Raw genomic sequence first — 16386 nt, 5'->3', positions numbered from 1 at the left:
TCTGGGAGCCATAGATGCTTTCATGAGTAGAGATGAGCGAAACGGGTCGAAATTTTTCAAAAGTCGCCGACTTTTGGCAACCCGACCCGACCCCAGTGTGGGGTCGGCCATGAAGTCGGCGATCTTTTGAATCTAGAATCGGAATTCCGATACCGATTCCCGATATGTTTATATCGGGAATTGGTATTGGAATTCAGATTTAAGTGGAAAATAAAGAATAAAAATAAAAAATATCGCAATACTTCCTTCCTTAGAATCAGCCTTCCAGGACCTTGCGGTGACGTCTGTGATTGGCCGCGCGGCCGCCCATGTGACCGCTCGCGCAACCAATCACAAGCCGCGACATCACCGCGACGTCACCGAAGGTCCTGGAAGGGCTGATTCTTAGGAAGGAAGGCTGCCGGAAAGAAGCAGGGCGCGTCCGAGGGTGAGTATATACCTAATAGGAATATACTCACCCTCGGACGCGCCCTGCTTCTTTCCGGCAGCCTTCCTTCCTAAGAATCAGCCCTTCCAGGACCTTCGGTGACGTCGCGGCTTGTGATTGGTCGCGCGAGCGGTCACATGGGCGGCCGCGCGGCCAATCACAAGCCGCGACATCACCGCAACGTCACCGCAAGGTCCTGGAAGGCTGATTCTAAGGAAGGAAGGTTCCCGGTTAGTACCAGGGCGCGTCAGAGGGTAAGTATTGCGATATTTTTTATTTTTATTCTTTATTTTACACTAAAATATGGATCGCAGGGCCTGAAGGAGAGTTTCCGCTCCTTCAGACCCTGGGAACCATGGAAACCCAATGCATTGCATTGGGTTTCGAGTCTCGGCCGACCCCGACCCCAACTTTTTTATAGGATCGGCCGATTTCACTCGACCCGACTTTTGAAAAAGTCGGGTTTCGTGAAACCCGACCCGATCCTATAAAAGTAAAGGTCGCTCAACCCTATTCATGAGTGCTGTTCTCCTTCCAGTCAGCACTTTTCCCTTCCATTTGAACATTTTCACTGTCCCCCAAACTTCTTTGTAGAGTCTACCAGAAAAAATCTTGGCTTTTCCATTGACTTCCATTATACTCGTTACTCAAAACGAGAATGCAAGTATTAGGAATTGTTCGGTTCAAACAACAAACACTTTAGTGCTTGCTCATCCCTAGTAAAAATGGCACTGAAATTTGTCCCACAATTTCTGCTGAATGTAGAAATACCCCATATTTAGCTGTACAGTACTACTTAGCCATACAGCGAGACTCGGGAGGAATGGAGTGCTATTTGCCTCCTGGAGCACATATTTTCCTAGAATAATTTGCAGACTCCATATACAGAGCCCCAAAGTGCTCGAAAAGCATAATCCTCCCTGAAGTGACCCCATTTTGGAAATTACACCTATCTGTGTATTTATCTACAGGTGTAGTGAAGATTTTGACCCCATGGGTGTTTTCCAGAAACAAGCAGCAATGAATGTTGAGTGAAAATTGCAAACTGCCATTGCAGTGCCCAGTAAACTGTAGCAATCAGCACATTGTCCTGCCCAGTACATTGTGGTGCCCATAACATGCTTCTGGAGACAATGTGTGGCACCCCAGGAGTTCGGGTATCACAGTAGTGCTGTCTTCCTCTCGGGGAGGATAGTGCTATGTCCAGAGACAAGTGAGATTCTCTTTGGTAGGTTTACACACACACAACACCTTCCAATTCCAAGCCAGGAGGGGGAGCTCAAATCCATGTCTTAGGGCAGCTTCCCTGTATAAAGATCCTGTTTTGGAGGCAGAGAGAGTTCAGTTAGTGCAGAGAGTCTGTGGGTGAGGACAGACAGGAGTGGAGCACAGAGGAAAGTGAGAACTCCAGGAGGCCACGAGCAGGCCTCTGGAGAGCTATTGCGCAAGGAGCCAGGAACCGGGAGCCCGAGGCTCTACGACACGGAGCAGAACTGGAGGGCATAGTATTACCAAAACTCTGCCCACAATTACCTGTGGCACAGCAGCGCTCAGGAGCCCGGAGTCACCAAGAACGGACCCAAGAACCTACGGCTCGAGCTGCCTGCCATACAGGTACCTGTCCTAGGACAGCAGAACGATTAAATGACCTTGTTGAGACACTTAGTGGCAGCAGGGACCTAGAGACAGAAAGTGCATAGTGGTAGGCTCACACCTGACTTACTCATGGGAAATTGCTTGTCTCTGGACTGCCTAGACTTCTCTGCCTGCCCTGTGGTCTGGTGCCCTGGACTGTGGCTCCTGAAACCAACAGTAAACAAGGTAAAGAGACTGCAATTCATTTGTCCTCGTTCTTCTCTGCATCTCTCACCATTCTTCCAGCTACACACTGGGAAGCCCTGGGGAAATACCTCACTTGTGGGAGGATATACCATCTAGCTGCCATAACATCACCCCAGCAGACCCCTTAAAGCAGCGTCGGTCCCACTGACTGAATACCACAGGTAGCGTCACGAACATAAACATTATTCCCTTTAAAGAACTTTCCCTTTTACATGGGCGCCCAGGGCCACGGACTGGGTCTCAGCCACCGTGACATCCCCCTGTGAACACCGGACCCGATACCGAGTACCCCACGGCCCTGGCGGGCGACTCAAATGCACCAGTAAATTAGGTGGGCTGTCATCGCTACAGAAATGCTAAATATGTGGATGCTAAATGTGGTTTAGTTACACTGTAAAGAAGGGAGGGGGCATTTGGATTTGTGAGGGCAGAATTTGCTGACTTTATTTTGGGGCTGAGGAGCCATAGCACTTTTCCAGAGCCTTTGAACTATCAGTAACGTGGTAGCCCCCTAAATTTCTGTTAACAGATAACAGACCAGAGTGGGTACTTGTTTTTTTTGTGGATTGAGTTTAAACTTTTGCTGAGGACATTTTACATAACACTTGGGATCACATTTATCCTTCACTCTATGATATTTTTTTCCAGAGCCGTAAGTGCTTAAGAGACCACTGCACAGTTTTATAAAAATCAGCTTCTCTACATGTCTGACAGCCATTCCATTCCAGTGTCAGTTGAATTCCAAAAGGAGTATACCTCATTCTACTTAATGTGCTTCCGATTAGGTGATCACCTGAACAAAATCTTATTTAACGAAGTAAAGTATAAAAAATACTGCTGTGGTGTTCACAATACTCTTGTAATAGGACAAGCTGGATGGCAAAACAAGTGCTAGCAATATCCAAAAAGTAATAGGAATGAAAAAATAACTTTTAACCATGCCAAAGGAGTTGAAAAGAAAAGCCTTGAGTGAGGAAAGGAAGGGCTCAATTCTGGCTTTACTAGCAGAGGGGCACAGTGAGCATCATGTTGCCTCTATCCTTAAAATTTCTAAGATGGCAGTCCATTACAACAAGGTCAAGTAGCAGATATTGGGGACAAGAAAGCTACAGACTGGCAAAGGGCAAAAACGACTCTCCACTGACCGGGATGACCGTCATCTTATTGGAATGTCATTCAACAACCGCAGGATGACATCAAGTGACTTACAAAACGAATGGCAAATGGAAGTGCACGGCAAGAACAGTTCATTCAACTGGACTCAAGTCATGTAAAGCTGGAAAAAAGCCTTTCATCAATGAGTAGCAAAGGAGAGCCAGGCTGAAGTTTGCCAAAGACCACATAAGAATTGGACCATAGAGGACTGGAGTAAGGTAATCTTCTCTGATGAGTCTAATTTTCAGCTTTGGTCATCTAATGGTGCGACGGAGACCTGGATAGGTGTACAAGCCACAGTGTCTTGCACCCACTGTGAAAATTGTTGTAGGATCGGTGATGATCTGGGGATGCTTCAGCAAGGCTGGAATTGGGCAGGTTGTTCTTTGCGAAGGACATATGAATCAAGCAGCATATAAGGTTATACTGGAAAAACAGTTGATTTCTGCTGCTCAAGCAATATTCCCCAACTCTGAGAACTGTTTTTTTTCCAGCAGGACAATGCGCCATGACACAGCTAGGTCAATCAAGGTGTGGATGAAGGACCACCACACCAAATCCCTGTCATGGCAAGCCCAATCTCCAGATCTGATCCCCATTAAAAACCTCTGGAATGTAACCAACAGTAAGATGGATAGTCACAAGCCATCAAACAATAAAGAACTGCTCAAATTTTTGTACCAGGAGTGGCATAAGGTCACCCAAAAGCAGTGTGAAAGACTGGTGGAAAGCATGCCAAGACGCATGTAAGCTGTGATTAAAAATCATGGTTATTCCACAAAATATTGATTTCTGAACTCTTCCTGAGTTAAAACATTAGTATTGTTGTTTCTAAATTATTATGAACTTGTTTTTTTCTTTGCATTATTTGAGGTCTGCAAGCAATGCATTTTTTTGTTATTTTAACCATTTCTCATTTTCAGAAAATAAATACAAAATGTTTTGCTTGGAACTTCAGAGACATGTTGTCAGTAGTTTATAGAATTAAAGAACAATTTATATTTTACTCAAAAATATACCACTATGCTGTGGTCTCTTAATTTTTGCCAGAGCTGTATATTAGGTAGGAAAACGGATTTGTTCCAGTTCAACCATTCAGTTAAAAGTAGCCATTTTTATTAGAACAGTTGAGTTTAAAAGAAACCTGACGTGTTTCTGGCGCAATAGTAGCACCCTTAGACATAGATATTGAACAGAAAATAAAGAGTAGTATATAAAGTAAAATAATCCAATCACAAACAAGTGTGGTTAATTGCATTCAAAATACTCACGTTGGGTGGAACACTGACAACAGCAGCAGGGTTGACACCCTCCAGTGATATTGCAACTTCAAGCTGCTTGGATGCTCCCAGACCTCTCTGTCTCTCCACTTATATTGGGGTTTCCATCTAAATCTCTGAGTGATGTGATTCAGATGAAAACTCACAAGGGATTCATTCACTATAATGTGGCAGCAGAGTTACTCTGGACTCAGTCTGGCTTCTGTTCAGCTATGTCCTTCTTTTCAGAAGTGCACAAAACTGTTGCAGACTGCACTTTTATTGAAGGCTAAAAAGATGGACACTGCTGGATCATAGGGAGCCACATGGCATCCACAGTGCCTCCATCTGCCTCATTTCAGGAAATCTTCCACCAAGGGTTCCATCTGAATCAGGTATTAGAGATATTTACATGGAAACCCCAGTGTAAGCACTCAGCACAGAGCGCAGGATAAATGTGAGCCTAGCCTTAATGTGATCTTTGGGAGGCAGAATTAACAAATCAACAGCAGGTGAAGAGTTGGTTTTATTTCATTTTTATGCTTTTCCTTGTGTATAAGTTATTAGATGGCTTTATTCTTTAGGTCGGTGGAATTAGAGCAATACCAGATTTATAGAATCATTGAATGAAAGAATCATAGAATGGTAGAGTTGGAAGGGACCTCCTGGGTCATCTGGTCTGCTCAAAGCAGGATTCACTAAATCATCCCAGACAGATGTCTGTCCAGCCTCTGTTTGAAAACTTCCATGGAAGGAGAACTCACCACCTCTCGTGGCAGCCTGTTCCACTCATTGATCACTCTAACTGTCAAAAAAAATTTCTAATATCTAATCAGTGTCTCCTCCCATTCAGTTTCATCCCAATGCTTCTAGTCTTTCCTTGTGCAAATAAGAATAAAGATGATGCTTCTACAATGTGACAGCCCTTGAGATATTTGTAGACAGCTATTAAGTCTCCTCTCAGTCTTCTTTTTTGCAAGCTAAACATTCCCAAATCCTGTAACCGTTCCTCATAGGACATGGTTTGCAGACCGGTCACCATTCTGGTCACTATTCTCTGAACTTGCTCCAGTTTGTTGATGTCTTTTTTTAAATGTGGTGCCCAAAACTGGACACAGTATTCCAGATTAGGTCTGACCATAGAGGAGTAGAAGGCAATAATGACTTGGTGTGATCTAGACTGTATGCTTCTGTTAATACATCCCAGAATTGCATTTGCCTTTTTTGCTGCTGCATCACACTGTTGACTCATGTTCAGTTTATGATCTATTAGTATACCCAAGTATTTTTCACATGTGCTGTTGCTTAGCCCTATTTCTTCCATTCTGTACATGTTTTTTTCATTTTTATTGCCCAGATACTGTATAGTACTTTGCATTTTTCCTTGTTAAAAACCATTCTGTTAGTTGCTACCCACTGCTCCAGATTATATATTTTTGAATCCTCTCTCTCTTCTCTAGTATTAGATATCCCTCCTAGCTTTGTGTCATCAGCCTCAATTCCTTCATGTAAATCATTGATAAAGACGTTGAACAATACAGTGTCCAGGACAGAACCCTGTGGTACCCCACTTGAGACATTCTTCCAACTGGATGTGCAGCCATTTACGACCATTCTTTGGGCCTGATCACTAAGCCAGTTATGAATTCACCTAGCAGTTGCCTAATCCATTCTATGCTTAGTCATTTTTTTTCAATAAGGATGATGTGAGATACTTTGTCAAATGCTTTGCTGAAGGCAAGATATACTATATCTACAGCATTTCCCTGATCAACCCAGTCAGTGATTCTGACATAGAAGGAAATTAAGTTAGTCTCACAGGACTTATTAGTTGCAAACCCATGCTGACTCTGGTTAATCACTTCATTCTTATCTAGGTACTTACATACATGTTGTTTAATAATTTGGTCAAAGATCTTTCCTGGTATGGAAGTCAGACTCCCCGGCCTATAGTTCCCTGGGTCCACCTTCTTCCCCTTTTTGAAGATAGGAACAACATTTGCTCTTCTCCAGTCTTCTGGGACTTCTCCTGTTCTCCAAGAATTTTCAAAGTTTATGGAGAGTGGTTCAAACATTTCTTCTCCTATCTCCTTCAGTACTCTGGGAGTGTAATTCATCTGGACCTGGAGACTTGAATTCATTTATGTTAGCTAAGTGTTTCCTCACTATCTTTCTGTTTATAGATATCCTGGATTTTTCTATTCCTTTAATAGGACAGTGAAGATCAGTTGATGTTACCTTTCCTTTCTGAGAGAAAACAGATGCAAAATAGGAATTTAAAAGTTCGGCCTTCTCAACATCCTTTCTTACCATTTCATTATTTTCATCCTGTAAAAATCCTATAGCATCCTTGGCTTTTCTTTCGCTTTTGATATATCCCCCAAATCCTTTTTTATTGCTTTTATTGCTTGCTTGACGTCAAGTCTCTTGCAAGCGTTTTTTTCCGTTTGGCTGATGTCACACACTAAGTCTAGGAAAAAGACGACTGATGGGCGACAATACAAATATCTCTCTGAGGATCTGTTTATACCAAGGAAGGTGATTGTCGCAAGGGGGCATTCTCTGCTTATGTAGGATAGAAGGTTTTTCCACGACATAGAAGAGGATTCTTTACTGTTAGGGCAGTGAGAATCTGGAATTCCTTGCCTGAGGAGGTAGGGATGGCAAACTCAGTCGAGGGGTTCAAGAGAGGTCTGGATGTCTTCCTGGAGCGTAACAATATTGTATCTTACAGTTATTAGGTTCTTTAGAAGGATCTAGATCTGTGGATTTATTCTGACAAAATATAGGCTGAACTGGATGGACAAATGTCTTTTTTCAGCCTTGCTGACTATATTACTATGTTACTATGTAAAAGACGTTTATTATTGCAAAAACAAGTCTTCGCATCACCATATTTAGATAGCCATAATTTTCAAATGTTTCAGTTGACCGAGTAATGTGATGGCTTGTTTTTTTGTAAAATGAGTTGAGGATTTTATTGGTACCATTTTTGGGAACAGAACATCATTTTTTGATTGCTTTCTATTCTCATTTTTGGGAGGCAGATTGAATAAAAACCAGCAATTCAGGATTTTTTTTTAAAATGCCGTTCTGCTTATGGTAAAATTGATAAGGCAGCTTTAGTCTTCAGATCATTCTACATTTATATCCTTTTTTCTATGTTTTGATGCTTTTACACAATAAAATGTTTTCGCATCTCTTTATTCTGAGAGCTATAACTTTTTTATTTTTCCACTGATGAAGCTGAGCTGTATGGCGGCTTGTTTTTTGCTGGATAAGATGACGTCATCAGCTGTATCATGTTTATTTATATCCTTCTTTTTTGTAGCACTTTATTCCACTTTTTGTTAGGTGGTTTGCTGATAAAGCATTGTTTTCTGGCTTGCGTTTTATTTTTTTTTTATGGTGTTCACTAAAGAAGTTAACTAGTGGGAAACTTTAATAGGTTGGGTCGTTCATGATGCAGCCATACCAAATATGTGTACTTTTTTCATTTATTTTTGTTTTTACATAAATAAATGTATTTATTGGATTAATATTTTTTTCTGTTCTTTATTTTGTAATTTTTTTGTTTATATTTTCCCATTTTTAATAATTTTTTTACTTCTTTACTTTGTCCTAAGATGGGAATTTTCCACCAAATGATTGCTGGTCTAAGACTCTGCAATGCTTCTGCATCATAGGGCATTAGATCGGTGTCTCTCACACAGAGAGGAGGCGTGTCAGTTCCTGCTCTCAGCATGAGCTGACAGGCCACCATCCCTGGATGACCCCGTGGCCATCTTTCGGCTCGGGGTCATCATGGAGACCATCAGCACAATGGCATCAGAGAGGTTAAATGCATGTGATCGATGGTAGCACCTATGGTAGGCACTGCTGCTTTATGTCAGATCTTATTTAGCCCAGATATCCACATTTGATTGCAACCGTGCTCAAAGTGAGCCAACAAGATTATCAAGTCATATGTATGTGGCGCCATTGAAGGTCCAGTCACCACAGAGGTACTGCATCTCAGCGAGAGGTGTGGTTTCCCAACTCTCTGGTAAGGAGGGAACATTGTACAGAACTCTAACACTCGCACCCAACAGACACTAGTTTAGACGGGGCATCTGGGTGTACCCTTAGGGAGGATGGCCTCACCCCAGTCTGGATAGTAAAGGGTGTTGGGGAGTGGGTGGAGAAGGTAGGAAAGAGGGGGGAGCTAGATACACAGAGGGAGACAGTTAGTGAGTAGGCAGACAGAGAGTCTGCGGAGAGCAGGAGAACAGAGCAGATGTGGAGCTGGGGACTGGAGCTGGTAGGAGCTCATCCCAGCAAGAAAGTGAAAGGAAGGAAAGAAGCTCCCAGGAAGAAGGGGTTCCAGGGGCACGAGAAGTGCGGAAGCCACCCATGGAACCTGAATCCAGGCTGACCTGCATCAGTGGAGGAACCAGGCCGCAGTAGGGGAACCGACCCCTGAACTAATGGGAAAATTTCAGGCTCCAGCAAGCAATCCAGAGGCTGCTTTGACTGTAGGTGCAGAAGCCACATTTGTACCTACTCATCAAAAAGGTGGACAGAGGGAGTCCAGGGGACAGAGGGAGTCCAGGGGACAGAGAGTATGTCACCTGACAAGATTCGCGTTCACCGGCTTGGGATACTGGGTGGCAAGCGCAGAGCAGGAATGGAGATAGCAGCGCAGAAAGACGGCCAGGAGAGGCATATATAAAAGAGGAGTTCTGGAAAAGTGCCCAACTTGCCAGAGAGTTACCTGGACTTCATGCCTGGAGGACACAGCACCCCGGCTGGGGAGCCTGAACTGTGAGTAATACCGTGAGAACTGCGACAAGCTGTGTCCTTCCATTTCTTTCCGGCACCATCTACTCTGCTCCTCTACCTGTCACTAGTAACTGTAACAACCCTGCTCGCATCACTGCATGGCCTCCCATCCGCCACCTGCACTACACTCAAACTCACTTACTTCTCTGGGCCTTGTTGTGACTTCTCTCTGCTGCCAGCTCCATGCTGTGTGCCTCATGTCTGCTGTTTGCTCTGTGCATGCTCTGTCTGTGTGCATAGGGGGTGGCGCCGGAAACTCCTGTGTCTTATTGAGACTGTGTGCACCTTGCTAAGGTGTCCCCGGCCAATCGCCATGAGGCATCCTGTATTTAAGACATCCCCATCCATTGGTTGGGGCCTGTGCAACTTACTCCCTCAGTCAGTTCTTAGCTGCTGAGGTGCCAGGACCTGTCTCTTTTAATCTTGTGTCTGCCACCCAGGGGGCGTTGTACCGTGGTCTGTGTCCTGTGTTTGCCATCCAGTGGGGCTTCGTACCCTGGCCTATGTCCACCACCCATAGGGGCGTCGTACCCTGGCTTGTGTCCATGTCTCTGAGCCTTGTACTGTTCCTGACTTTGTCTTAGCCTAGGCCTGTTCCTGTGTCCGTTTGTATCCCTGCCTTCGTTTCCTTTCCCTGCTGTGCGTACTCTGTGTCTTGCTTTGCTCTGCTTTTGGTTCTGTTCTCTTTGACCTTGCTTTGCTCCTTGCTCTGCATTCTGAGACATTGCTCTGCTCTCGGTGGTTTTGCTCTGGGCTCTGCACTCTGACTTTGCTCTGTTCTCAGCTCTGCACTCTGTGTCTTGCTCTGCACTCAGCTCTGCACTCTGACTTTGTTCTGCTCTCAGCTCTGCACTCTGTGGCTTTGCTCTCAGCTATGCTCTCTGTAACTTTGCTCTGCACTCTGACCTTGTTCTGCTCTCTGTGGCTTTGCTCTGTGGCTCCACTCAGCTCTCGCTCTGCGGCTCCGCTCCTTGCAGTTCTACCTGGCTCCGCTCCTTACGGTTCTACACCTCTTGCTCTTGGCTCCGCCCCCTGCATTTCTGCACTTGGCTCCTCCTCCTGGCTCCGCCTCCTGCGTCTCTGCTCTTGGCTCTAGCTCCAGTGCTTTCCCTCTGCATCCGCTCTTGCGGTCTTTCTCTACCTATTCTTAAGTCCTCCTGTCTGAACAGGTTCTTACCTGTTTTACAAACCTGCCTGCAGACTGGTCCCTACCGGTTCTTCCAGTGTACCAGCCTTGTCCGGATGTCCTGCCAGAGAGCCAGCCATACCTGCCTGCCTACCAGAGAGCCAGCCGTGCCCGCCTGCCTGCCAGTGTCTGTTGTACCCATCTGCCTTTCTGTGTCCCAGCCATGCCCGCCTTTCTGCCAGAGTGCCAGCCGTGTCCGCTTTCCTGTCTTTGTTCCATTCTCCGGTGGGATCAGCAGCCAGACACCACCCGGGAGTAGCACCTGGTAGCTTTCTGCCGCACAAGTCTGACCTCACCATCAGAGGCTCCAGTGAATACCAAGTAAGCTACTTCGTTACACCCCTTCCAGGGTAGTCTGGTCTGTGGTCCAGTGGAGCCAGACCCCCGCACGCCTGCGCCAACCAGTCTGGGCGCGAGCGTGACAGTAACATTGCCACCCACACCACTAACTGCCCTGGGGACCAAGCTCTACCTGTGGAGAGCTATAACAACTCAGCTGCATTATCATCTGCCCCTAGAGGACTGTACAGCAGCGTTGGAGCGTTGGCTAACACCTTTATCGCCGAACACCACAGGTTGCGTCACAAACATTTTCCCCTTTATTCCCCTACAAACATTATTCCCAATTCCTAAACATCATTCATCCCCTTTTATTGCACGCCCAGGGCCACGGATTGGGTCAGTTGCTGCCATGACCACCCCTTTAAGAACTGTGCCGACCCGGTACCGAGTACCCCAAGGCCCTAGCAGGTGTTGCATATATATGGCGGTTTGGGAGAATGCAGCTATAAATGGAAAGAAAAAGAAAAAAGCACCTCCGCACAGCTGCAACAACCTAGATCGCCATGTCAGATTGCCAGGTAATGCTAGAGGTTCCTGCCTACAACCTCGGTGGTGCAGTATCCAAGAAAACAAGATGATAAATATCCAAATGCAGAAGAAGAGAGAGGGACGCACTCACCGATCAGGTAAAATCCAATTCTTTATTCCAGCATGGACAAACTTAGCAGGGAGGGGAGTGGAGGATGACGGACGACGGCCGTTTCACGCTGACGAGCGATTCTACGGGTCCTGGTAGAAGCGCTCGTCAGCGTGAAACGGCCGTCGTCCGTCATCCTCCACTCCCCTCCCTGCTAAGTTTGTCCATGCTGGAATAAAGAATTGGATTTTACCTGATCGGTGAGTGCGTTCCTCTCTCTTCTTCTGCATTTGCAGCTATAAATGGCACATGTTGGGAAGGGATTAGAATTCCTATTGGGAATCAAATATGCAAATTGCCTCTTCTGAGAAAAAGAGGACTTAAACTCTATAGTGCCAAGAGATAGACAAAACTACTTTTTTGCCGCACTCTGACAGCTTCTCCCCGCCCTGCCCTAATTGATTGAAATGTCTCCTCATGTGTACATAGTGAAATTCTTGTTAATCACTTGAAGCAGTGCAAGAAGAAGCCGTCCGGGGGCAGTGCTGGACTAGTCTCATCTATGTGTATGATCCTGTGCCTGATTTTTAAATTGTTTCTTGCAAAACTCTACATTTTAAAACACTACAAACACTACAAAAGACGTCAGGTCACGTGTCTTCTGTCAGTCTTTTTGGGCTTCTCACAGACTTATCTATTTAGTTTCTGATGTCTTCAAACCACAAGATGCCTGAAGAATGTTAAGGTCACTTGTTTAAGCCACTATGCATCTTTTGAAATCCGAAACTGTTAAAAGATGATCAAAAGTCTAAACATATGAATAGCAAGTAATTTTAAATTGAAATGCATATTCAGTGTTTTCTATGCTTTTATGGCACTTTTTCCGGTGAGATTCAGAGCGCACTGCAAATGAAAAAGATGTCATGTGCACATACATGCTCACACAGACATCCATGTTGCATGTACGTGTTCTATCTGTTTTTTTCACAGATATAACACGTACCCATTATAATTTATGGTGCTATGGTGCTATTCATGTATCCATGTGTTTTTACAGACTATGTGTGTCATGGGTTTACCGCAACAGAGAGGTGCCAGAAGATCACAGCGTCTGATTTCTCCTACTTCTGAACTAAATTGAAGCACTTCACCTTCATATTAAACAGTGTAAGTTTCTTTCAGCAGTGCAGGGGTTAATCTCATCAGTTGAGAGCTCCTGGAAGCAAAAGCTTCATGGTTTGAGGTTGTTGGTGGTTGGAGAAGGCATTTGGTGGATTTATCTGTGACTGTTGCTAGGTTTTTAGTGTGTGATAATTCCCTTTCTTCTCTTACTTTGGTTTAACCTCATCCTCCATGGTGCATTCCTCTGTTGTCTGAGTGAGAATATTTGTATGTTTGGTATTTTTTGTTATCCCTGTTCGCATTACCTTGTGAGTCTGGTTGGCGTATTACCGTAGACTACTACTCCCCTCTTCCGTGGGTTGAGGAACGATGCAGACTGAGGGCAGATTCAGGAGCTAAAGCAAAGTACGTTGTCCCGGCGTCTTCACCATCAGAAGTAATCCGGGGAACAGGGCGAGCTAGAGCTAGCGTTAGGGATAGGGAAGGAACCCTGGGTCCTGGGAGACTCGACAACAGAGACTTAACATTGTGCCCGTGCAATCATAGAGTCCACTCTGTTTTCTCATCATTCCTATTAATCAAACGGCACAAAATTGTTTTTACAGGAAAGGGTAAAGCAGAATGTCGTAGCGTATAGTGGCAAGAAAGGGACCAGGACGCATAGTACTCTGTGACACATTTGCTGCTGACCAAAAGTATGAAACCAGGCCAATAAATGGAACATAGTGTATAATATAGTATTATTATAAGACACATTTAATAATCACCATTTCTAATCATGTTCTCATAGTATTTAACATGAATAATAAAAAAGCAGAGACAAAGTCATGAGGGTTGAAACTTCCACTGCTGCCATCTTCCAGCTAACGGAAATCCTGCTCCAAGAGTAGCTGCTTGGCTGCTCTTATTGTCTGGGGTCACATGGCCGTAGAGCGGACATCCCTTAGAATTTAATTTATGTGCCAATTGTATTATCATTGTACGAAACACTCCTTGATTCCTGTATTTTTCTTCGGTATACCCCATACGCATTTCTCCTGATTGTTCACTCAATGCCCAAGCAACAGGCTTCCCAACATCTAATCTTCTTGCGCAAAGAGTGGGAAAATTCTGGATGCACCGAGTAATATAACGTTCACTGAGTGGATTCCCACCAAATGCCCAGACTTCATTGACCAAGTTGGCTTCCTCAGGCTTTAGGCTAGAAAATTGTAGGTCACTGCATGAAGAAAAAAAATGTGGAAAAAAGTGTCATGGATAATCAAATTTCAGGATATTGGTAAGCAATAATCTCAGTAGAACATGCATAGTTTTAGGCACCTGTGTATAACACAAAGAAAACTGCATGAATTTTATCCTTGACTAGCTGAAGAGCCCGGCGTTGCCTGGGCATAGTAAATATCTGTGGTTAGTTATAGCACCTCACTTCTCTTATTTTCCCATCACACCTCTCATTTTCCAAATCACATCTTTCATTTTCCCCCTCATATCTCTCATTTTCTCCCTTACACCTCTCATTTTCTCCCTCACTCCTCTCATTCCCCCCTAACACTTGTCATTTCGACCTCACATCTGTCATTTTCCGATCACTCCACAATTTTCCCTCACTCCTCTTTCGACCCCACATCTGTCATTTTCCGATCACTCCACTATTTTCCCTCACTCCTCTCATTTTGCACTCACACCTTTTCATTTTCATAGTAACATAGTAACATAGTAACATAGTTAGTAAGGCCGAAAAAAGACATTTGTCCATCCAGTTCAGCCTATATTCCATTATAATAAATACCCAGATCTATGTCCTTCTACAGAACCTAATAATTGTATGATACAATATTGTTCTGCTCCAGGAAGACATCCAGGCCTCTCTTGAACCCCTCGACTGAGTTCGCCATCACCACCTCCTCAGGCAAGCAATTCCAGATTCTCACTGCCCTAACAGTAAAGAATCCTCTTCTATGTTGGTGGAAAAACCTTCTCTCCTCCAGACGCAAAGAATGCCCCCTTGTGCCCGTCACCTTCCTTGGTATAAACAGATCCTCAGCGAGATATTTGTATTGTCCCCTTATATACTTATACATGGTTATTAGATCGCCCCTCAGTCGTCTTTTTTCTAGACTAAATAATCCTAATTTCGCTAATCTATCTGGGTATTGTAGTTCTCCCATCCCCTTTATTAATTTTGTTGCCCTCCTTTGTACTCTCTCTAGTTCCATTATATCCTTCCTGAGCACCGGTGCCCAAAACTGGACACAGTACTCCATGTGCGGTCTAACTAGGGATTTGTACAGAGGCAGTATAATGCTCTCATCATGTGTATCCAGACCTCTTTTAATGCACCCCATGATCCTGTTTGCCTTGGCAGCTGCTGCCTGGCACTGGCTGCTCCAGGTAAGTTTATCATTAACTAGGATCCCCAAGTCCTTCTCCCTGTCAGATTTACCCAGTGGTTTCCCGTTCAGTGTGTAATGGTGATATTGATTCCCTCTTCCCATGTGTATAACCTTACATTTATCATTGTTAACCCTCATCTGCCACCTTTCAGCCCAAGTTTCCAACTTATCCAGATCCATCTGTAGCAGAATACTATCTTCTCTTGTATTAACTGCTTTACATAGTTTTGTATCATCTGCAAATATCGATATTTTACTGTGTAAACCTTCTACCAGATCATTAATGAATATGTTGAAGAGAACAGGTCCCAATACTGACCCCTGCGGTACCCCACTGGTCACAGCGACCCAGTTAGAGACTATACCATTTATAACCACCCTCTGCTTTCTATCACTAAGCCAGTTACTAACCCATTTGCACACATTTTCCCCCAGACCAAGCATTCTCATTTTGTGTACCAACCTCTTGTGCGGCACGGTATCAAACGCTTTGGAAAAATCGAGATATACCACGTCCAATGACTCACCGTGGTCCAGCCTATAGCTTACCTCTTCATAAAAACTGATTAGATTGGTTTGACAGGAGCGATTTCTCATAAACCCATGCTGATATGGAGTTAAACAGTTATTCTCATTGAGATAATCCAGAATAACATCCCTCAGAAACCCTTCAAATATTTTACCAACAATAGAGGTTAGACTTACTGGCCTATAATTTCCAGGTTCACTTTTAGAGCCCTTTTTGAATATTGGCACCACATTTGCTATGCGCCAATCCTGCGGAACAGACCCTGTCGCTATTGAGTCCCTAAAAATAAGAAATAATGGTTTATCTATTACATTACTTAGTTCTCTTAGTACTCGTGGGTGTATGCCATCCGGACCCGGAGATTTATCTATTTTAATCTTATTTAGCCGGTTTCGCACCTCTTCTTGGGTTAGATTGGTGACCCTTAATATAGGGTTTTCATTGTTTCTTGGGATTTCACCTAGCATTTCATTTTCCACCGTGAATACCGTGGAGAAGAAGGTGTTTAATATGTTAGCTTTTTCCTCGTCATCTACAACCATTCTTTCCTCACTATTTTTTAAGGGGCCTACATTTTCAGTTTTTATTCTTTTACTATTGATATAGTTGAAGAACAGTTTGGGATTAGTTTTACTCTCCTTAGCAATGTGCTTCTCTGTTTCCTTTTTGGCAGCTTTAATTAGTTTTTTAGATAAAGTATTTTTCTCCCTATAGTTTTTTAGAGCTTCAATGG

The 16386-nt window shown here is 44.1% G+C and overlaps 1 protein-coding gene across 6 annotated transcripts in view; it reads right to left on the bottom strand.

Moving 5' to 3' along the window:
- Positions 1–13466: 13466 nt before the first annotated feature.
- Positions 13467–16386, bottom strand: part of LOC138665322 (glycine N-acyltransferase-like) — a 150581-nt gene continuing 147661 nt past the window's right edge. For all 6 annotated transcript variants that reach the window (XM_069752693.1, XM_069752697.1, XM_069752695.1 and 3 more), the window contains one exon: positions 13467–13950. In XM_069752693.1, the coding sequence (XP_069608794.1) occupies positions 13557–13950 (394 nt within the window). In that variant the 3' untranslated portion in view covers positions 13467–13556. The remainder of the gene's footprint in view (positions 13951–16386) is intronic.

Source organism: Ranitomeya imitator, chromosome 2 (assembly GCF_032444005.1).
Source record: "Ranitomeya imitator isolate aRanImi1 chromosome 2, aRanImi1.pri, whole genome shotgun sequence".
NCBI classification, from domain to species: Eukaryota; Metazoa; Chordata; class Amphibia; order Anura; family Dendrobatidae; genus Ranitomeya; species Ranitomeya imitator.
Note: the sequence above shows the minus strand (reverse complement) of the source record. Positions and strands in the feature narration are given on the sequence as shown.